The sequence below is a fragment of the Phascolarctos cinereus genome, unplaced genomic scaffold, assembly GCF_003287225.1.
Source record: "Phascolarctos cinereus isolate Bilbo 61053 unplaced genomic scaffold, phaCin_HiC Scaffold_2;HRSCAF=192, whole genome shotgun sequence".
Classification (NCBI taxonomy): Eukaryota; Metazoa; Chordata; class Mammalia; order Diprotodontia; family Phascolarctidae; genus Phascolarctos; species Phascolarctos cinereus.
In genome coordinates, this window is record NW_027555625.1 from 371,869,695 (window position 1) to 371,891,589 (window position 21,895).

Consider the following 21,895-nt stretch of genomic DNA (forward strand, 5'->3'; position numbering starts at 1 on the left):
TCATTTGCAAGGCTATAACAAAGTTTTTCTCTCTGTCCCTCTCTGCCTGCCTCGTTTCCCTCTTTGTGTGACTTCCACTCTCTCTGGCTCCTTCACCTTGCTGCTCTCTTCCTCTCTGTTCTTGGTCAAGATCTTGACTTTGAACAGGGCCTTTGCCCTTTCTTCTCCTTCTTGTATCTTCTTTTGCTGCCTCTTCCTCTCCATTTTGACTCCTTCTCCATTCCCAGGTTGCCTTCTTGCCTCTGTCTTCACCAGTGATGAACAACTCCATTGTACAATATTCCCCAAGTTGTTTGGGCACTCTGGGAGGACATCAGCGTGGGCCAAAGGTGGATGGGCTGCCTCTGCTTGCTGTCATTGTAGCCCTTTTCGTCTTATTGGCTATCTGCATCATCATGGTTGTCCACTTTGGTCCTGAGCTTCGAAAGGTCCAGGTTACTCTCCCTCAGGAGCCCCCACCCCTGAAGCAAGAAGGTGGCATCCATCTCATCCATTGGAAGGCACTGGGCTCCCAACTTGGAAATGGGCCCCAAGAGAGCTACAGGGAAACCCAGCTTTGGCCTGCTGCTACCAGCCTCTGCACCCATTCCAGTATCATGGAGCTTACACATCTGTGAAGAGCAAATCTGAAGACTCCCCTTACCACCAAAGAAAGAGTAAATAGTTGGACAAAAATTTAATAGGAAAGGGAATAGAGTATCTGTACTTCAAGACCAAAGGAGAATGGACAAGATGGATTTCTTGCCTGAGCAGATGTTTTTCAGGTCTTCTTCTTGAGATTAGAAAAATAAATGCAGAGTTGGGGGTCTCTCTGGAAACATGGTACAGTTAGTGTACTTCTAATACTTCCATCCCTATCCCTCCTTCTACTCCTCCATACACCTACTTTCTTCTCCCCCAACTAGGCCTCTGAACTTTTTTCCTTAGTTTACTTTTTTCTAATCTCTCTTCCCCTAGTTTCCCTGTTTAGAAAAATGACTCCCTCCAGGACGCTTTTTCATTTCCCGAGGCCTACCCTTCCCTATGGAAGGAAGTGATTCTGCTGGTGTCACTAGCTAGCAAGACTGGACATGGGGTGGGGAACCCAGGTATGCTGGCTCCTCACTTCCCCTCACTCAACCCCATCCCCAACCTCTATTAGAGCTGACATTGGCAGCTGGCTTTAACACTGAATGGAAGGTGTCAATGACATCAGAACCAGCCTCTAACATGTGGGTGCCTGGAGCCAAACCAACAGAAAAGATTAGAGACAGGAGAGTCAAGAGACAAATAGAAGTTTAATTAATTTCAGAGTGAGGAGAATGATGTATGCATATGGAAACCCCCTTCCTAAGAAGGAGGGCTTAACATGTTGGAGTAAAGGCAAGTCTTACAGACATCCTAGGATGGACCATGGCATAATCATTTTTAGGTCTTGAGTTACTGTTCCCATGGGCCCTGTGGGAATAGATTGTCTCAAGTCTTGGGGGTCATGCCCACCCTTCGGGGCACAGAACCAGAGTTCTGTGACAGGAACAGGGACTGTGAATATGTGATGGATGGCCCTTGGAAATAGGGGGAGCTAAATCTCTCAGTGAACATCTGGTGCTGGCACTTTGCCAGAGGGTGATATCATCCTGGGCGCAAAGGACTGTTGTTATGCCAAGCTCAGGGCACAGCCTGCTTGTTAGGTTTTAGCTCTGGAAAATAAGGTACCATATTTCACTGCATAATCATCGCCACTGCATGATAGTCACACCCTGTTTTTCAGTCCAAAAACTGGTTTATAACCTTTCACTGCATAATCATTGCATGGCATAATTCTGTTCGTCATGCTGCTTAAAAGGTAAACAGAGCAGCAATGTATTCATCAGTGGCATATGGATATGCATTTATCTCTCGCCCATTGCAAGCCGTGAGCCTAGAATTCTCAGCACACGGGCATTGTCAGTATATTTCCGAAAGCCGACTTGGGCAGTTTGTGTAGAGCACTGCAGTACGAATGGTATTGTCACTCCACCCAATAAAGAACCATAGGCACAATGGGAGAGGGAAGGCAGGTGAAGCTAATATGATAATACTGGCACAATTTTTAAATTTTTTTATTAATTTATTTTATCAATAATCACTTCCATAAGCTTTTGAGTTTTAAATTGTTCTCCCCCCCTCCCTTCCCACCTCCTTCCCCAAGACGATGCACAATCTGATATAGGCTATACATATACATTCCTATTAAACATATTTTCACATTAGTGATGCTGTAAGGAAGAATTAGAACCAATAGGAGAAACCACAAGAAAGAGAAAACAAAACAAAACAAAAATAGCAAATAGTATGCTACAATCTGCATTCAAACTCCATAGTTCTTTCTTTGGATATGGATAGTATTTTCCATCATGAGGCCTTTGGAGATGTCTTAGATTGCTGAGAAGGGTTAAGTCTATCAATATCAGTCCTCGAACAACGTGGCTATTACTGTGTACAATGTTCTCCTGGTTCTGCTCACTTCACTCAGCATCAGACCATACAAGTCTTTCCAGGTTTTTCTGAAGTCTGCCCACTCATCATTTCTTATAGCACAATAGTATCCCATTACATTCATATACCACAACTTGTTCAGCCATTTCCCAATTGATGAGCATTCCCTCAATTTCCAATTCTTGGCCAACACAAAAAGAGCTGCTATAAATATTTTTGTACACGTAGGTCTTTTTCCCATTTGTTTGATCTCTTTGGGATACAGCCCTAGAAGTGTTATTGCTGGGTCAAAGGGTATGCACATTTTTGTAGCCCTTTGGGCATAGTTTCAAATTGCTCTCCAGAATGGTTGGATCATTTCACTACTCCATCAACAGTGTATTAGTGTTCCAATTTTCCCACATCTTCTCCAAGATTTGTCATTTTCCTGCTTTGTCATGTTGGCCAATCTGATAGGTGTGATGTGGTACCTCAGAGTTGTTTTGATTTGCATTTCTCTAATCAATAGTGATTCAGAGCATTTTTTCATATGACTATAGATGGCTTTGATTTCTTCATCCAAGAACTGCCTGTTCATATCCTTTGACCATTTATCAATTGAGAAATGACTTGCATTCTTATAAATTTGACTTAATTCTCTATGTATTTTAGAAATGAGGCCCTTATCAAAGACACTGGTTGTAAAAATTCTTTCCCAATTTTCTACTTTGCTTCTAATCTTGATTGCATTGGCTTTGTTTGTGCAAAAACTTTTCAACTTAATTCAATTCAATCAGAATTATCCATTTTGCATTTTGTAATGTTCTCTATCTCTTGTTTGGTCACAAATTCTTCTGTTCTCATAAATCTGATAGGTAAACTATTCCTTGTTCTCCCAGTTTGCTTATAGTACAGCCTTTATATCTAAATCATGAACCCATTTTGACTTTATTTTGGTATATGGTGTGAGATTTTGGTCTATGCCTAGTTTCTACCATACTCTTTTTCAGTTTTCCCAGCAGTTTTTGTATTAGAATAGGCAAAGAAGAAACAAAGCTATCGCTCTTTGCATATGAAATGATGATATACTTAGAGAATCCTAGAGAATCAAGTAAAAAACTACTTGAAGTAATAAACAACTTTAGCAAAGTTGCAGGCTATAAAATAAACCCACATAAATCATCGGCATTTCTGTATATTACCAACAGCAAGAGACAGAAAGAGCAATTCCATTTAAAGTTACCGTAGACATTATAAAATATTTAGAAATCTACCTACCGAAACGAACCCAGGAACTATAGGAATACAATTACAAAATACTTTCCACACAAATAAAGTCAGATCTAAATAATTGGAAGAACATCAGTTGCTCATGGGTAGGCCAAGCTAATATAATAAAAATGACAACTCTACCTAAGCTAATTTACTTATTCTGTGCCATACCAATCAAACTACCAAAAAATTATTTTATAGAGCTAGAAAAAATAATAAGATTCATTTAGAACAACAGAAGATCCAGAATACCAAGGGAACTAATGAAAAGAAATGCAGGGGAAGGTGGCCTAGCTATTCTGTATCTTAAATGGTATTATAAAGCAGCAGTCATCAAAACTGCTTGTACTGGCTAAGAAATATAGTGGTGGATCAGTGGAATAGGTTAGGTATGCAAGACACAGTAGTCAATGACTACAGTAATCTACTATTTGATAAACCCAAAGACCCCAGCTTCTGGGATAAGGATTGCCACAATTTTTAAAGCTTCATATAATGATCACACCCCACTTTCTTGCAAAAATTATGGCATAAAATCTGGGACAATTATGTGATGAAATATGGTATCTCCAAAATATTTTGACAAAGGAAAATATCCATTCCCCTCTCTTCTCCATCCTCCTAGAGTCAACACTTCCTCTTCAGTTCTACTTTTATAACAGTTACTAAAACAGATCTCCTAGATACCTCTAAACCAGAGGTGAGGAACCTAAGGCCTTGAGGCCCTAGGTCCCTGGGTGTGGCTTTTTGACTGAGTCCAAGTTTTATAGAACAAATCCTCCCATGTCCCCAGACATCTCCAGAGCTAGCCCAGAAAGCCAGCCTTCCTTTTCCAGCAAAGGGGAGATTAGAGGAGTTTGACTATTGTCTCTCTGTGTCCTGTTGTGTATGGCTTAAGGGACAACAGCACACAAACACACAAGACCTTTGCCAGGAGTCTATCAGTGCAGCCTTTGACCCCTCTCCCTCAGAACATACAAACCCATTCTATATTTTCCCCAGAAAATGAAAAGAAAACCCGTTACAGGTGGGAATGGGGAGGAGGTCACTGCTGGGAGGAGTGGGGAAGCTTTGAACCTAGGAGGGGACGGCAGGGGAATTGGATGAGTAAAAGGTAAGGCCTCTTGCTTTCGGGTTTTAGACTTTGGTCAGATGCTTATTAGCTGTGTGACCCTGATTGAGTCATTCCACTTTTGCATGTCCAGCACAGGGTAAAGGCACTCAAGGTTGGTTGTTACATATCAATCCAATTATAAAAATAAGACAGCAAGAGAATATCTCTACAGGTATAGTCCTTTGGAGGAATCTGCTAGAAGATAGCTGCAGGATCCTCTTGAAAAGAAAGGAGAGGACTTTTCTCCTGTGCATGGTACATCATCCTGCATCTTGTAAGTACTTGGTCTCTGGGAGGTGTATTACTGAGTACCAGTCCTCCTGTGAGACAGCAACAGGAAAGAGAGAGAGGGGTGTTTACCTGACAAACTCTCTAGTGCAGGGTTTCTTAACCTATGGATTCGATTTTTTAAATATTTTGAAAACTTTATTTCAATGTAATAGGTTTCCGTTTTAATTCTATGTGTTTTATTTTATGCATTCTGAGAAGGGATTCATAGGCTTCACCATACTGCCAAAGGGATCCAGGACACAGAAAAGGTAAAGAAGCCCAGGTCCCAGAGTTAGGGATGGGGAGGATGAACAATATTTCTGTCCCAAACTGTTCTCAGTGTAAGGTCAGACGGGTCAGCAGCATTGCTGGGTCTCCAGCATTTGAAGATGCCTGGCCCACAGCGATGGGCTGACCAGAGGACCAGGGCCAGGGTTTCTTGGGTTTTGGGGCAGAGAGGTCCCTTTGGTCCCTGGCCTTACTCCAAGTTGTAAGAGGGTGAGTTTGTTGCTTAGAAACCATCAGTACGGAGGGAGAGTGGCTGCTCTGTGCCACTGATGAGGAGCTGGGGCTCCTGGGACAAGGTGGAGGATATGGCCATACCCACGGCCCTTTCAGGCCCTATAACAAACTCTTCTTGCCGCTCCTGCCGAAGGTGACGAAGAATCTCTTTAGACAAAGAGAAGTTGCTCAGAGCTCGATCCTCAGGCTCTGGAGAGTGAAATCAAACAACTGATCAATGAAGGAACATCTGTTAATCACCTGCTACGTGCTAAGTTTACAGGAACATTTGTATCATACATGCAGTCACACATGAGTGCACAAGTAAATGTGCACACACCATTGACTCTTGGGACACGAGGAGAGTGCCTATTCTTATATCCTGGGGGTGGGGGCTCTACCCACCCTTACCTAAAATATACCAATAAATATGGAGCAGGGGCCCCCTGGAGGGACCTGAAAAATCAAGTCCAACTCTGTAATGTTCCAACTGGGGATACTGAGCCCTGGATTAACGTGACTCTCCCAAGGTCCCACAAGGATTCATGGTAGAATCAAGACTAGAAGAACCAGGGCCTTCTGACCTCCAAGGAACATTTCCTCCCCACTTTTCTAAGCCCATGTTGTTCAGTTGCAGGTTGAGATTCCTTAGAGGGCAATGGTTCTAGGTTCTTGGGGAAGCCTGCCCTGTGACCCTTTTCTCTAGAGTGAGGCAGTGAGAGTGGGCCAGTGAGGTAGAGGGGAAAGATCCTGGCCTTGGGGTGAGAAGACCTGGATTAGAATCCCAATTCTGAGGCTTATTAGCTCTGTGACCATGAGTGAGTCATTTAAATGGTCCCAGCCTCAGTTTCCTCATCTGTAAAATGGGAAGGAAGGAAGGAAACAAGCACTTATTAAGCAGCAACTATATGCTAGGCACTGTGCTAAGTGTTTTACAAATATTATCTCCTTTGATCCTCACAATAACCCTGGAAAGTCAGTGCTATGATTATCCCCATTTTACAGATCAGGAAACTGAAGCAAACAGGTTAAGTGACTTGTACCCAGGGTCATACAGCATAAGTGTCAGAGGCCAGATTTGAATTCAAGTCTTCTTAACTTCAGACTCAGGGCTCCTTCACTGCTGCTATGAATTCATTTTTATAGCACTTCAAAGAACTTCCCCTCCAACAGCTCTGTGAGAGAAGTAGTGCAAGTCTTGTTATCCCCTTAATTATCCCTATTTTACAGATGAAGTGGAGGCTTAAAACTGGCCCAAGATCATTTTGTTTCTTCTTAAAAGTCCTCCCTGGCCTGGGGCTCACACTGACCCTGCCCCCTCACCCTGGTACACGATGAGGCGAAAGCAGTCACGGGCCTCAGGGGCATCCTCAAGGATGTCTTCCAGTGTCCGGCAGAAAAGTTTGGCTTGCTCCAGGCGGTCCTCCCGGCTAAAGCCAGCCCGTGCATCCTGGGACATGCCAAATAGGGTCTGCAGTGGGGTGGCAAACTCCAGGACACAGACTTCAGCCTGGTGAGGGTAGAAAGGAAGGGATGGTGATCTCCCTTTATATGGCAATGGCAGCTGGTGCCCTCTGACCTGGGGGGCTATGGCCTATATCCACCTCCATGAATCTCCTCACCTGGACTGCTGGGAAACACAGGCTTCTAGGGGCATGATAGTCTTTACCAATCCATTTCTGCTCTGCCAGGAAGCCAGGCTGGGGTGTTGACTATAACCTATCTTTGCTTTTGGCTCCTTGGTTGGCACTTGGCCTGCTACACGTGTCATTCTTACCCATCACCACTGTGGGCATCTTTCCAGAGGGAACCCTGAATTGAGAGTCTTGGCCAGGCTGGGCAGAAGTTGTGGTTCAACAGAGCCCAGAGGTCCCTACAGGGCAGGAAGTCTGGATGAACTATTCTACACTCTGAAACCCACAGCGCTTCTGCTGTTCATTCTTCAAGCTTTTGGAGTTGAGCCTTGGGAAAACTCTGACAGGGGCAGTGAGCTGCTCAAGATTACATGATGAGCTGTGGACAGAGCCAGACCCAGGATTACAGAATCCATATTCTCTCCTCCATTTCTGTCCCCAACTCCCATAATTTCCCTGCTCTACTCCTCTCTCTCCTCACCAGGCATTATGACTCACCTGCTTCCCATTTTCCCAGATTGTATAGACGCAGTTGCTATAGATCCTGCCTTTAATGCCCGCCCGGTCGACTCTGTGCTGGGGCAGTTCTTGAAGGAAGTGAATGTTAGGGTCAGCCTGACTCAGGTCATCAGGGATCCTGCAATCCAGAGGGATGAGGATGTGGAGCTTAGGACTTCTTAAGACATCCTTGTTGAACTGATTATAAACTTGGATTCGGGCCTGGAGCCCTGGGTGGGAAGACAACCAAGAAAAAGAAAGGAAAAAAGAGGTGGAGGACAGGTCATCTTTCATCCATTTCCCTGATGCCTATCATACCCCTAGAAAGTTAGTGGGTTATCATAGGATCATGGATCATTTCAGAGCTACGATGGATCTCGGAGGTCATCTCGTCCAACTGCTTCATCTTAGAGATGAGGGGCCAAGAGAGATAAAGTGACCTGAGCAACCTCACAAAGGTAGTAAGTAAAAGAGCTAGGATTTGAACCCAGATTCTCTGACTTCAAATCCAACAATCTTTCCCTATTCCTCACTTCCTCCCTATGTTCCTAGGGACACAGTTAACCAGGAGAGAGCCTGCCTTGTATTTCTTTTCCTAGAGAGAGGGAAGTACACTGGCAGGAGATTTTTTGATAACTGTGCCCCCCTAACCTGACCTCTCCAATGGACCCACCCAGCTGCACATGTGATGTATATGTGTACATGGAGTGGGACGCAGTGCCTGCCCTGTCAGGAGACAGTATCCTGCCACGGTAGCAAGGCACTTGTGCCTTACATGACTCTTGTATGGAGACAGCTGTAACCACGCATTCATACACGTAACTAGTCCAAGTCTTAAAGTTCTTACTTTGATCTAAACTCAGTCTCTCCTGGGGCCCCTTCCCACCAAAAAGCAGAAAAATAAAATCTGCTCTCCCCCCCCAACCTTGAAAAAAAAAGGGGAAGTCAAGGAGAAAAAAGCAGGCCCCAGGGACTATTTTTCTCTCTTCCTGTTCTTCTTTCCCCCCACCATATTCCTGCATCAGCAAACATTCCATCCATAGGAACCAGGCACAGCTCTTCAGAGGTGATGACTGAGGCCCATGCTACGTCCTTGTAATGGAGTCAGAGCCTAGATTCAGGGCTGGTCATTTGTCCCTGGACCTCACTCCCCTATAGTGCTATTTGATGGATGGATATTCAGCATCTGAAAGTGTAGGGAGACCCCCTCCAGCCATCTCTAGGGCTTGTCTAGGAGGCAGCAGGGAACAGTGGAACTTAGCCTAGGAATTTGGAGATAACCCCTCCCCTCTTCCCCCCTCACCCCTGGGTTTGAATCTTGACTTCATCACTGATTCACTTGGACCCTAGACAATTCATTTTACCACTATGAGACCATTTCTTTAACTATGAAATGGGGGTAATAATACCTGCCCTATCTAACCTCCCAGGGGTTTTGTGAGTAATAAATGAGATGACGTTTGTGAAAACACTTTGGAAACTATAAAACACTTTAGACAGGTAGGGAGTCCTTATTATTGTCTGGTGGGTCTTCGAGAGGAAGTTGGAGAAAGAATGAAATGGGGAGGGTAGCTCACCAGGCAGGATCAGCTTCAAGTACCCAATATAATATGACCAGGCCAGTCCATGGGCCACATTGAGATGTCTCCTTTCACAGACTTCAGAGATCTCAGCTGGACTCAGGCTCTGGAGGGTAGGGCAGACACCCTCATGAGTAGTGGGAAGAGGAATCCATCCCAGGAGAGTCCCTCAACCCTGGCCAGATCTCACGTATCTTTTAGTACTCAGCCTACCACTCAAGTGGCATCCCCAGCTGCTTCACATGGAGTAACTGAAGGCTCAAAAACAAATTCTCATTTGTGTTTTTTAAAACCACAGACCTAGCAATGGCCTCTCCTACACTTCCTGGGGTAGGGGCAGACACACTCACACCTGCTTCCTCCCTCCTGATTAGGTGCCAAGTGCCCTTCTGCCTCCCCTGTCTCCAAATCTACCTGCCCCGATTTTTTGTACCTGGAATCCTAGGATGAAGCTCAGTGCTTGAGAGAGGCCCAGCAAGGCAAAAACCCAGGTGAGAGATGGGCTTGGCTTACAGGAGAAGGTGACACAGAAATATCCTGAGAGTAGCAACAGGGCTCCTCGCTGGAGTGGGTAGCCCGTACAGGCTCGTATTGCCTGCCAGTAACTACCGTGGTACCTGGAGGGTCACACAAAACAGAAGAGAAAGTGAAGCCAGTACATACCAAGGGGCCTGACCAGAGCTCATGGCCTAGGCAAGGACTAACAGATTCTACCCAGGCTCTTCTGACCAGCCCTGAATCTAGGCCCTGACTCCATTACAAGGATGTAGCGTGGGCCTCAGTCATCACCTCTGAGGAACTGCGCCTGGTTCTTACAGCGCTGGGGATGGAATATTTGCTGATGCAGGAATACTGGGGTGGGGGGGGAAGAGAAGTAAGAACAGGAAGAGTGAAGACTAGTCCCTTGGGCCTGCTATTCTTTCCTTGACTTCCCCTTTTTTTTCAATGTTGGGAGGAGAATAGACTTTATTTTTCTGTTTTTTGGTGGGGATGGGCCTCAGATCAGCTAAGATCAAAGTAAGAACTTTCAGGCTTGGACTAGTTACATGTGTGAACGTATGAAGTTACATCTCTCTCCACACAAGAGTTATGTAAGGCACAAGTGCCTTGCTACCAAGGCAGGATGCTGTCTCCTGATAGGACAGGAACTATGTCCCACCCCATGTACAGAGCAGAGGTAAAGGATCATGAGGGAAGGGGAGGACAAATGGAAGGAGAGATGCTTAGGAGGGGTCTGAAGGTGAAGGGTAGAGGTAGTGGATAACAGGGAGGCAAGGAAGATCTTAAGAATAATAACAGATAGCATTTATATAGCATTTAATTTTCACAATAGCCCTGGGAGGTAGGTGCTATTATCATCCTCATTTTACAGATGAGGAAATTGAGGTTGATAGAGGTTAAGTGACTTGTCCAGGGTCAAAAAGCTAGTAAGTATCTAAGGCAGGATTTGAACTTGGGTCTTGTGATTCCAAGTTGTTCAACTGTGTCAACTTGGATTCCAAGTGTCCAACTGTGACCTCACTTGGGATTTTCCTGGCAAAGATACTGGAGTGGTTTGTCATTTCCTTCTTTAGCTCATTTGACAGATGAGGAAATTGAGGCAAACAGGGTTAAGTGACTTGCGCAGGGTCACACAGCTAGTAATTGCCTGAGGCCAGATGAGAACTCACGAAGCCCAGTCTTCCTGACTCCAGGCCTGGCGCTCTATCCTCTGTGCCACCTAGCTTTCCTCCAGTACCAGGGCCAGTGCTCTATCCATTCTTCTTACTACCTCACCTGGACTGGATATGACTCAGTTCCTCAGCCAGGCAGCAGGCCCCCTTCAGCAGCAGCCCTACCTGCACAGAAGTGAAGGAGAACAGCAGCCACTGGAGGGTGTGGGCAGCTGGTTCCCCGTGGATATATATAATGACCAGGCAGAGGCTCAACAGGACACAGGCAGCCTTCTGAGCCCCTTGGCCCCGGGGCTGGGGGATGGAGGGATGGAGATGGGGCCTCGGCATCTGTGGGCACAAAGAGACTCGCTGATACAGCAACCACACCCACTTTCCTGCCCTCTTTGAAAAAGGCCCTACCTTGGGGAAAAGGAGCAGACAGGAATGAGGTCTCATCTCTGCCCACAACTGCCCCACGCCTTCAGAGGGCCCTCCTCGGATGTTCCCTTCTCTACAGATTACGGAAGAGGGAAATGCTCTTTTGGGCTTCCTCTTAAGCACGAACCCTAGCAGAAGGAGGGGTGTCTGCTGGGGGCTAGTACAGAGATGGAAGTCAAGAAAAAAGGGCTGAGAAAGACCACTGATATATACGTAGGTAGATACACACACATGGGTTACTGACACTGTCTTCTCCAACCCCTTAGTTAGCCAGGTAAATAACCTATCCCTTACCCTTCCACTAACATTCCTGCCTAGCCTCACCCACATTCTTCGCACCCCCCCCCCCGGAAGCAGAGCCTTGAAAAGTGTACATTGTTTGTATTTCACTACGGGAACAAGTTTAGTTTCACAGAGAGCCACAGGTTGAGGATCTGGGTCTAGGGGGCACGGGATTGTGGGGAGGGGTCCACGTCCACTCACCTTCCTGTCTTTGTGGTCCTAAGGTTTCTGGAATTCCTATGCTGCTTCCTCTGCCCTACAGCTCTGCTCAGAAATCTGGCAAAGAAATCTCAAAAACTTACTCACAGAGTAAGGATTTAGTCATAATTACAGGCAGTCTTCCCAGAAAAGAACTGAAAATAAACTCGTTGGGACTTGCAGTGTCAAGATGGTGGAGTGAGGAAGGAACTCTCTTAAGCCCTCCCAAATTCCCCTCCAAACAACTAGAAAACCCTCAGAATCAGTCTAGGAGCAGGGAAGCAGCTCAGCAGCCCGGCAGGAAAGGTCTGTTTCACTGTGGCGGGAGGGGAGCAAGGTCCAAGAGTAGCAGCACCAGCCAGCCTCACAGCAGGGGGCCAGCAGCTACACCTCACACCTGGGGAAGCCAATGGGGAGGCCCCACTCCCCAGTACAAGCCAAAAGGGAAGCCTACCCTCCAGAGAAAGCAAGCAGCTAAGCTCTGAAAAACAGTGAAAGGCACAGCACAAAAAGCGTGTGATAGTGAGGACCAGAGTCCAACTCTCACATGAAAACACCAAGTCTCACACACACACACACACACACACACACACACAGGCAGAAAAAAATGAACAAAAAATCAAAAAACCAAAAAAGAGCTTGTCTATAGAAAGTTACTACAGTGATAAGGAGGATCAAGGCATAAACTTAAAAGAGGACAACAGTGTCAAGATAGGTACATGTGAAGCCTCAAAGAAAAATGTAATCTGGTCTCAGGCCCAAAAAGAATTCCTGGAAGAGCCTAAAAAAGGTTTTTTAAAAACTTTATTAATTTATTTTGATTTATCAACAATAACTTTCATCAGCTTTTGAGTTTTAAATTTTTCTCCCCCTCCCTCCTCACCTCCCTCCCCAATCTGATATACGCTCTACATATACATTCCTATTAAATATATTTTCAAATTAGTGATGTTGTGAGGAAGAATTAGAACCAATAGGAGGAACCACCAGAAAGAGGAAACAAAACACAACAGAAGAAAAAAATAGCAAATAGTATGCTTTGATCTGCATTCAAACTCCATAGTTCTTCCTTTGTACAGCATTTTCCATCACGAGGCCTTAGGAGATGTCTTAGATCCCTGTATTGCAGAGAAAGGTTAAGTCTACCAAAGCCAGTCATCGCACAACATGGCTGTTATTGTGTACAGTGTTCTCCTGGTTCTGCTCACTTCACTCTGCAACAGACCATACAAGTCTTTAGGTTTTTCTGAAGTCTGCCTGCTCATCATTTCTTATAGCACAACAATATTCCATTACATTCATATACCACAACTTGTTCGGCCATTCCCCAGTTGATGGGCATCCTCTCAATTTCCAATTCTTTACCATCACAAAAAGAGCTGCTATAAATATTTCCATACATGTGGGTCCTTTTCCCATTTGTATGATCTCTTTAGGATACAGTCCTAGAAGTGCTATTGCTGGGTCAAAGGGAAAAAGGATTTTAAAAAACAAATTAGAGAAGTAGAAGAAAAATTGAGAAAAGAAAGGAAAAGAATGCAAGAGAATCATGAAAAAGAGTCAATAGCATGGGAAAAGATATACAAAATTTTACCAAGGAAAATAACTCCTTAAAAAATAGAATTGACTAAATGGAAAAGGAAGTACAAGAGCTCACTGAAGAAAATAATTACTTAAAAATTAGAGCTGAGCAAGTGGAAACTAACGACTATGGGACATCAAAATATGATAAAACAAAATCAAAAAAGTAAAAAAAAGAAGAAGAAAATGTGAAGTTTCTCATTGGAAAAACAACTGACCTAGAAAATAGATCCAGGAAAGATAATATAAGAATTATTAGACTATGTGAAAACCATAATTAAAAAACAAACAAACCTGGACATCTTTCAAGAAATTATAAAAGAAAACTACCTTCATATATTAGAACCAGACAGCAAAATAGAACTTGAAAGAATCAACTGATCACCACCTGAAAGGGATCCCAAAATGAAAACTCCCAGAAACATCACAGCCAAATTCCAGAGCTCACAGATTGAAAGCAGCCAAAAGGAAACAATTCAAATATCATGGAGAGTATAGTCAGGATTACACAGGATTTGGCAGTTTCCACATTAAAGAACTGGAGGGCTTACAACATGATATACAGGAAGGCAAAGGAGTTAGGATTACAACCAAGAATCACCCACCCAGAAAAGTTGAATATAATCTTTCGGGGGAAAAGATAGACATTAAACAAAACAGGGGACTTTCAAGCATTTCTAATTAAAAGACTAGAGCTGAATAAAAAATTTGGCCTCCAAATACAAGACTTAAGGGAAACATGAAAAGGTAAAAAAAGAGAAACAAGAAAGAGAAAATCTAAGAAATTCAATAAGGTTAAAGTGTTTATATTTCTATATGGCAAGATAATATTTGTAACTCTTAACAACTTTTATTACTATAAGAGCAATTAGGAGTATATATAGACAGAGTGTGTGGATATAAGGTGACTTTGACCAGATGATATCCTCAAAACAAAATAAAGGGGTGAGAAAGAAAATTGCACTGGAAGAAGGAGGGGGGAGATTGAATGGAATAAATTATCCCACACAAAAGAGGCATGAAAGAGTTATTATAATGGAGGGGAAGATGGAGAGGGGGTGCCAGACAAAGCTTAAACCCTACTCTGGGGGGGGCAGAGCCAAGATGGCGGAGTGAAAGCAGTGACTTGCTTGAGCTCTCCCCCAAACCCCTCCAAATACTCATAAAAAATGGCTCTAAACAAATTCTGAAGCAGCAGAACCCACAAAAAGATAGAGTGAAACAAATTTCCAGCCCAAGACAACCTGATGATTGATCAGAAAGGTGTATCGCGCCGGGCTGGGAACGCAGCACAGCGAACCTGGAGCAGGCCTCAGAGGACTGAATCTCAGGCAGCTGTGGAGGTTTCCAGACTCCTCAATCCAGGAATGCCAAAGACAACTTAGAAGGTCAGTGGGAAAAGTCTGTTTCTGTCTGTGGTCAGAGAGGAAGGTGGGGTTCAGCTCCATTCCCCAAGAGCTGGCCCTGGGGGGGGCTGCTTCCCGAGCTTCCGGCCCACAGACTGAGGGGGAATCCAGTGGCTGATCAGAGAGGGATTGCAGGGATCTCTTTGCCAGTGCTGAGGCAGGAATCTCTTGCTTTGCCCGTGTGTGGATCTGGGTCACAGTTCTGGGCGGCAGTGCTGGGGTGAGGAGGAGCGCTGGCGTGGTGGAGCTTGTAGTGGCTGTGGAGAGAACCCTCCTCACAGTTACAGGACAGAAAGGAATACTTGTGGTCACAGGCCAGGAAAGGAGTAAACACCTCGCCCCTTATCATACCACCTTGGAAGAACTGAAAATTTACAGGTCCCTACAAGTATCTCTGAAAACAGCTGTACAAACCCCTGAAGCTTGGGACAGTACATTCTCCACATTGGAAGCAGACTCTACCTTAACAAAGAGTTTAAAACTCAAGTAATTGGCTGGGATCATGAGCAAGCAGCGCAAAAAGAGTCAGACTATATTATCTTACTTTGGTGAAAAAGAAGATCAAAATATACAACCAGAAGAAGACAACAAAATCAAAGCTCCTACATCCAAAGCCTCCAAGAAAAATATGAATCAGTCCCAGGCCTTGGAAGAGCTCAAAAGGGATTTTGAGAAGCAAGTAAGGGAAGTAGAGGAAAAACTGGGAAGAGAAATGAGAGTGATGCAAGAAAATCATGAAAAACAAGTCAACAGCTTGCTAAAGGAGACCCAAAAAAATACTGAAGAAAATAACACCTTAAAAAAGCCTAACCCAAATGGCAAAAGAGGTCCAAAAAGCCAATGAGGAGAAAATGCCCTAAAAAGAAAATTGGCCAAATGGAAAAGGAAGTCCAAAAGATTACTGAAGAAAATACTTCCTTAAAAATTAGAATAGAGCAATTGGAAGACAGTGACTTTATGAGAAATCAAGACACTGTAAAACAAATCCAAAAGAATGAAAAATTAGAAAACAATGTGAAATATCTCATTGGAAAAACAACTGACCTGGAAAATAGATCCAGGAGAGAGAATTTAAAAATTATTGGACTATCTGAAAGCCATGATCAAAAAAAGAGCCTAGACATCATCTTTCAAGAAATTATCAAGGAAAACTGCCCTGATATTTAGAACCAGAGGGCAAAATAGAAATTGAAAGAATCCACAGATCTCCTCCTGAAAGAGATCCCCAAAGGAAAACTCCTAGGAATATTGTAGCCAAATTCCAGAGTTCCCAGGTCAAGGAGAAAATATTACAAGCTGCCAGAAGGAAACAATTCAAGTACTGTGGAAACACAATCAGGATAACACAAGATTTAGCAGCTTCTACATTAAAGGACTGCAGGGCATGGAATATAATATTCCGAGGGCAAAGGAGATAGGATTACAACCAAGAATCACCTACCCAGCAAAACTGAGTATAATCCTTCAGGGGAAAAATGGTCATTCAGTGAAATAGAGGACTTTCAAGCATTCTGATGAAAAGACCAGAGCTAAAAGAAATTTGACTTTCAAATACAGGACTCAGTGGAACATGAAGAGGTAAACAGGAAAGAGAAATCATAAGAGACTTATTAAGATTGAACTGTTTACATTCCTGCATGGAAAGATGATATTTATAACTCATGAGACTTTGTCAGTATTAGGGTAGTTGAGGAAAAAAATTGTATGTAGTATAGATAGATAGAGGGCACAGGGTGAGTTGAAGATTAAGGGGTCATATCTGGAGAATAAAATTAAGGGATGAGAGAGGATGATACTCAGAGAAGAAAGGGAGAGGTAGAATGGGGTAAATTATCTCACAAAAAAAAACAGAAAAGAAAAGTCTCTCACAGTGGAGGGGAAACAGGGGAAGGTGAGAGGGAATGAGTGAATCTTATTCTCATAGGATTTGGCTTAAGGAGGAATAACATACACATTCAATTGGGTATGGAAATCTGTCTTACCCTACAGGAAAATAGGGGGAGAAGGGGACAAGAGAGCAGGGGGATTATAGAGAGGAGGGCAGATTGGGAAAGAGGGTAATCAGAAGCAAATACTTCTGAGGAGGGACAGGGTCAAAAGAAAGAATAGAATAAATGGGAGGGCAGGATAGGATTAAGGGAAATAGAGTTAGTTTTTCACAACATGTCTACTATGGAAGTGTTTTGCATAACTGCACATGTACAACCTATATTGAGTTGCTTGCCTTTTCAATGAGGGTGGGTGGGGAGGGAGGAAGAGGAAGAATTTGAAACTAAAGTTTTAAAAACATATGTTTAAAAAAATGTTTTCACATGCACTGGGAAATAAGAAATATAGGAAATGGGGTACAGAAGTCTATCCTGCTCTACAGGAAAATAGAAGGGGAAGGGGATAAGAGAAGGGAGGGGGGAGAGATAGAAGAGAAGGCAGACCAGGGGAAGGGGTATTCAGAATGCATGCCATCTTGGGGTGGGGGGAGGGGTGAGAAATCTGGAACTCAAAAACTTGTGGAAGTGAATATTTAAAACTAAAAATGAATAAATTTATATAAAAAAAACCCTACTCTCATCAAAACTGGCTCAAAGAGGGAATAACAGACAAACTCAGTTGGATACAGAAATCTATCTTACCCTAAAAGTAAGTAAAAAGAGATGGGAATAATGTAAGGAAGAGGAGGGGACTGATAAAAGGGAGGGTATACTGAGAAAGGTGGTGATCAGAAGTAAAACACTTGTGAGGAGGGAAAGGGTGGGGGATAAATAAGCAAAAAATAGCATAGAGTGAAATACACAGTTAGTCATCATAACTATAAATGTAAATGGGATGAACTCACCCATAAAACAGAAGCAGATGGCAGAATGGATTAAAAACCAGAATCCTACAATATGTTGTTTATAAGAAATACATTTGAAGCAGAGAGATAACACACAGGCTAAAAGTAAGGAGTTGGAGCAGAACCTATTATGCTTCAGCTGAAGCAAAGAAAGCAGGAGTAGCAATTATGATCTCAGACAAAACAAAAAGCAAAAATAGATCTAATTAAAAGAGAAGAAGAAGGGAACTATATCTTGCTGAAAGGTACCATAGACAATGAAGTCATATCAATACTAAACATATATGCACCAAATGGTATAGTATTTAAATTTCTGAACGAGAAGCTGAATGAGTTATAGGAGGAAACGGATTCAACCATTCTGAAGAACAATTTGGAACTATGCTCAAAGGGCTATAAATCTGTGCATACCCTTTGATCCAGCAATACCACTGCTAGACCTGTATCCCAAAGAGATAAGAAAAGGGGGGGGAGGACTTATTTGTACAAAAATATTTATAACAGCTCCTTTTGTGGTGGCTAAGAATTGGAAATCGAAGGGATACCCATCAATTGGGGAATGGCTAAACAAGCTGTGGTATATGACTATAATGGAATATCATTGTGCTATAAGAAATGACAAGCAGGATGATTTCAGAAAAACCTGGAAAGCCTTAGCATGAACTGATGCATAGTGAAGTGAACAGCACCAGGAGAACATTTTACACAGTCACAGCAATATTGTTTGATGAAGAATTGTAAATGACTTAGCTATTCTCAGCAATACAATGATCTAAGACAATCTCAAAGAGTTAATGATTAGACATACTATCTGACTCCAGAGAACGAACTGATATTATTTGAATACAGACTGAAGCATGCTATTTTTCACTTTTTTTCATTTTTTTCTTTTATTCACATCTTCTTGTACAAAATGACTAATATGGAAATGTTTTACATAATTGCACATGTATAACCTACATCTTATTGTTAACCCTCTCAGGGAGAGGCTAGGGGAGGGAGGGACAGAATTTGCAACTCAAAACTTTTAAATAAAAATGTTTTAAAAAATTTAAAAATCTTAAGGGGAAAAAAAGAGAAAATAAACCTGTTAACTGTGCCCCCTTTCTCCCTTTCCCCATACCAGACTGGTATAGCTAGTATTTCAAGCATTTTTTTCTGGACTTGTGATCATTGGCATGGGGACCCAGGGCTTCTGTCTCATTTAAGAAGGAGGGAGCCCCAGCAGGATTTTACCAACAGCAGCCTTGATTCTCCTGAGCTGAAACTGTCCTTCCCTCTCTCTGAATTTTCCTACAGCATATCATATCTTCCTAGGCTAAATCTGTCAGCTTTTGCTCAGTTTTGATTCTCTTTAATTTCTCTGCAGCTCTTGATATTGCCAAGCATCCTATCCTATACTCTTACCTCTCTTGGGAGGGAACAAACATTTATTATATGCTAAGTACTATGCCAACACTTTACAAATATTATCTCATTTGATCTTCACAACAACCTTGGGAGGTAGGGTCTATTATTAGTCCCATTTTACGGCTGAGGAAACTGAGACAGTGAGAAGTTAAGTGACTTACCCAGGATTACTCAGCTAGGGAGTGTCTGAGGCTAGATTTGAATTCTGATCTTCCTGACTTTAGGATCAATACTCTACCCACTCTACCACCTAACTGCCTCTTGGTTTCCTCAGCACTGCATTTTCTTGCTTTCTCTTCCTACCTTGCCCCTAAATCTGAGTTTGTCCTCCAAGGCTGTGCTGGGAACTTCCCTCTTGTTTCTCTACCCACTCTCTTGAACTCGGTGATATCACTGGCTCCCTTGTGTTCAGTTATTGCCCTTATGCAGATGACCCCCAAATCCAGATTTTCAACTTGCATCTCTCTCCTGAATTCCATTCCCACACTTTCAACTAACTACCCACAGTCATCTTCTAGATGTCCCATCAGTTTCTAGAAGTCAACATTTCCAGAACACAACCCCTCATTCCTCCCGACTTCTAGATTTCTATTGAGGGCACTCCCATGCTCTCAATTACCAAGCTTGTACCCCCAGCATCATCCTTGTCTTTCATTTCTCCTTCACTCTCCATATTGAACCAATTTCCAAGTCATGTCAACTCTACTTCCATAACAATAATAATAGTTATTATTATAACAACTGATATTTATCTATCACTTTAAAGCTGACAAAGGACTTTATATGCCTTATCTCTTTTGATCCACAATCTCCAAGACATCTGTTTCCTCACCTCCACTCATACAACTGTCACCCTGGTTCAGGCCCTCATCACCTCTAGACCAGACTATTAAGGCAGCTTCCTAATTAGTCTTCTCCCTTCCAGTCTCTCTAAGCAATTCATCCTTCACACAACAGCCAAAATAATCTTCCTAAAACATAAATCTGACCATATCGTTCCCCCGCTCAAAATTCTTCAATGACTCTTTCAGGATAAATACAAAATATTCAGTATGGCACCGAGGGCCCTCCATAGTCTTTCTCCAACCTACCTTTCCAGCATTACTCCATGTTATTCTCTTTCACACACTAGACAAACTGTCTTAAATAAGAGACAAAAAAAGGAACTGAAAATGAGAGTGTTGGTCCCTCACTCATGGTGATTCAGCCTATAGCTCTAGCACAGTACAACAGGAATCTAGGTCTAAGGTCATTAGTACTAAGATAGCAGATTTCCAAATAAACCTACTAGGATCATTAGGCTCATCAGGGACCTTACAGGTCATTTAGGTCAAATCATTTATGTTATATCCAGGAGGAGAGGATGGCCAACACTGCCAAATGCTGCCAAGAGGTCAAGAAGGATGAGGGCTGAGAAAAGTCCTTCAAAATGGACAATTCAGACACTGGTACCTTAGAAAGAGCAGTTTCAGTTGAGTGACAAGGGCGGAGGCAACACTGCAAAGGACTGAGAAGTAAGAGGAAAGGAAGTGGAAGTACCAAGGGCAAACAGCCTGGAATTACTCTAAATTTGGCTGAAGGAGGGAGGAGAGATACAGGATGGCAGCTCGAGGGGATGGTAAGATCTAGCAAAGGTTTTTTGAGGATGAGAAATACTTAGATTCAGGTGACGAAACATGCCTGTAGACATTCGATAACTTGCCAAAAGTCACACAGAAAAACCCATCACTTCTTAACTATTCCCTAAACTCACATCCCATCTCTGGCCTCCATGTATTCCCATAATCTGTCCTCTGGGTCTGGAATGCATTTTCTCGTTAATTCCACTGCTCAAAATTTTTATCTTCATACTTAGCTCAGTTGCCACAAGCTTTGGAAAACCTTTCACATTCCTTCCAGTCATTAGTGCTGCCCTCCTCAAATTATCTCATGTTTATTTATTTGTGGCCATGAAATATTCCCCTCCCAATACATATAGCTCCTTGACAACAGGGGCTACTGAGCATAGCTGGCGGAAGAAGGGTGATGGCCATGTTGATATGACCCACCACAAATATATGTCATTGAATCTTAGCTGGGCCCTCACTGCAACAAGACAAGCCCTTTACTCCTTGCCAATTGATTCTCTACCCCATCCCCACAGCAGCCATTTCAAGCTTCTTCTCTGCTCCAGTCTCCCACATCACTCTCTCCTTCCTCCCAGGCCAAAGAATTTTATCTCTTACTTTACTAGAAACCAGTCTCCTGAGCTCCCTCCTCTCTCTATCTTCACATCACCCCCCATGGACATCATCCTTCATTGCCTTTACTCCAGTCTTCTCTTCCATAAAGGCCAGTCCCTTATACATGTATCCTGGTCCCATTCCTCATTCCTTCTCCAGCTGACTTGCCTTATTGCTAATCATTAATCTCTATATTTGCTCTCAGAATCCTATGGGTTGAGGGTTGGGGAACCTGTGGCCTCAAGGCCACATGTAGTCTTCTAGGTCCTTGGATGTAGCCTTCTGACTGAGTCCAAGTTTTACAGAACAAATTCTTTTATTAAGGGGATTTGTTCTGTGAAGTTTGGATTCAGTCAAAGGGCTGCACTTGAGGACCTAGAAGGCTACATGTGGCCTCGAGGCCCCAGGTTCCCCACCCCTGGACTAGGCTTTCCCAGGATTGAACTTAAGGACACCTTGCAACCAAAATTATTTCAAGGGACCTTTGCCCAACTCCCAGGGTTTTCTTCTTGACTAATTTTTAAACCTTCACTGGTCTCTCTTATCCCTGGCTGTAAGTGTCAAA

General features: G+C 43.2%; 1 protein-coding gene across 3 annotated transcripts; it reads right to left on the reverse strand.

The window, feature by feature from the left end:
* Positions 1 to 2,065: 2,065 nt before the first annotated feature.
* STING1 (stimulator of interferon response cGAMP interactor 1) lies at positions 2,066 to 20,261 on the reverse strand. Of its 3 annotated transcripts, XM_021005161.2 has the most exons (8): positions 20,200 to 20,216; positions 11,882 to 11,956; positions 11,082 to 11,308; positions 9,739 to 9,922; positions 9,303 to 9,411; positions 7,726 to 7,955; positions 6,917 to 7,103; positions 2,066 to 5,803 (listed from the first exon to the last, which is right to left on the reverse strand). In XM_021005161.2, the coding sequence occupies exons 3-8, from the start codon at positions 11,306 to 11,308 to the stop codon at positions 5,604 to 5,606; spliced, it is 1,137 nt and encodes a 378-aa protein (XP_020860820.1). In that variant the 5' UTR covers positions 11,882 to 11,956; positions 20,200 to 20,216; the 3' UTR covers positions 2,066 to 5,603. The 3 variants fall into 3 exon arrangements, with proteins under 3 accessions (XP_020860820.1, XP_020860822.1, XP_078006588.1); XM_021005163.2 differs by lacking the exon at positions 11,082 to 11,308 and having other exon boundaries at positions 20,200 to 20,261; XM_078150462.1 differs by lacking the exons at positions 11,882 to 11,956; positions 20,200 to 20,216 and having other exon boundaries at positions 11,082 to 11,471.
* Positions 20,262 to 21,895: the final 1,634 nt, after the last annotated feature.

What these genes read in the sequence shown, in the direction of transcription:
- STING1 (XM_078150462.1), bottom strand. Translation starts at nt 11,416, where the DNA reads ATGAGACCTCATTCCTGTCTGCTCCTTTTCCCCAAGGTAGGGCCTTTT. An exon ending in GCTTCATCCTAGGATTCCAG is followed by an intron (nt 9,412 to 9,738) that starts GTACAAAAAATC and finishes CCTACCCTCCAG; the next exon opens with AGCCTGAGTCCAGCTGAGAT. An exon ending in TCTGGGAAAATGGGAAGCAG is followed by an intron (nt 7,104 to 7,725) that starts GTGAGTCATAAT and finishes TACCCTCACCAG; the next exon opens with GCTGAAGTCTGTGTCCTGGA.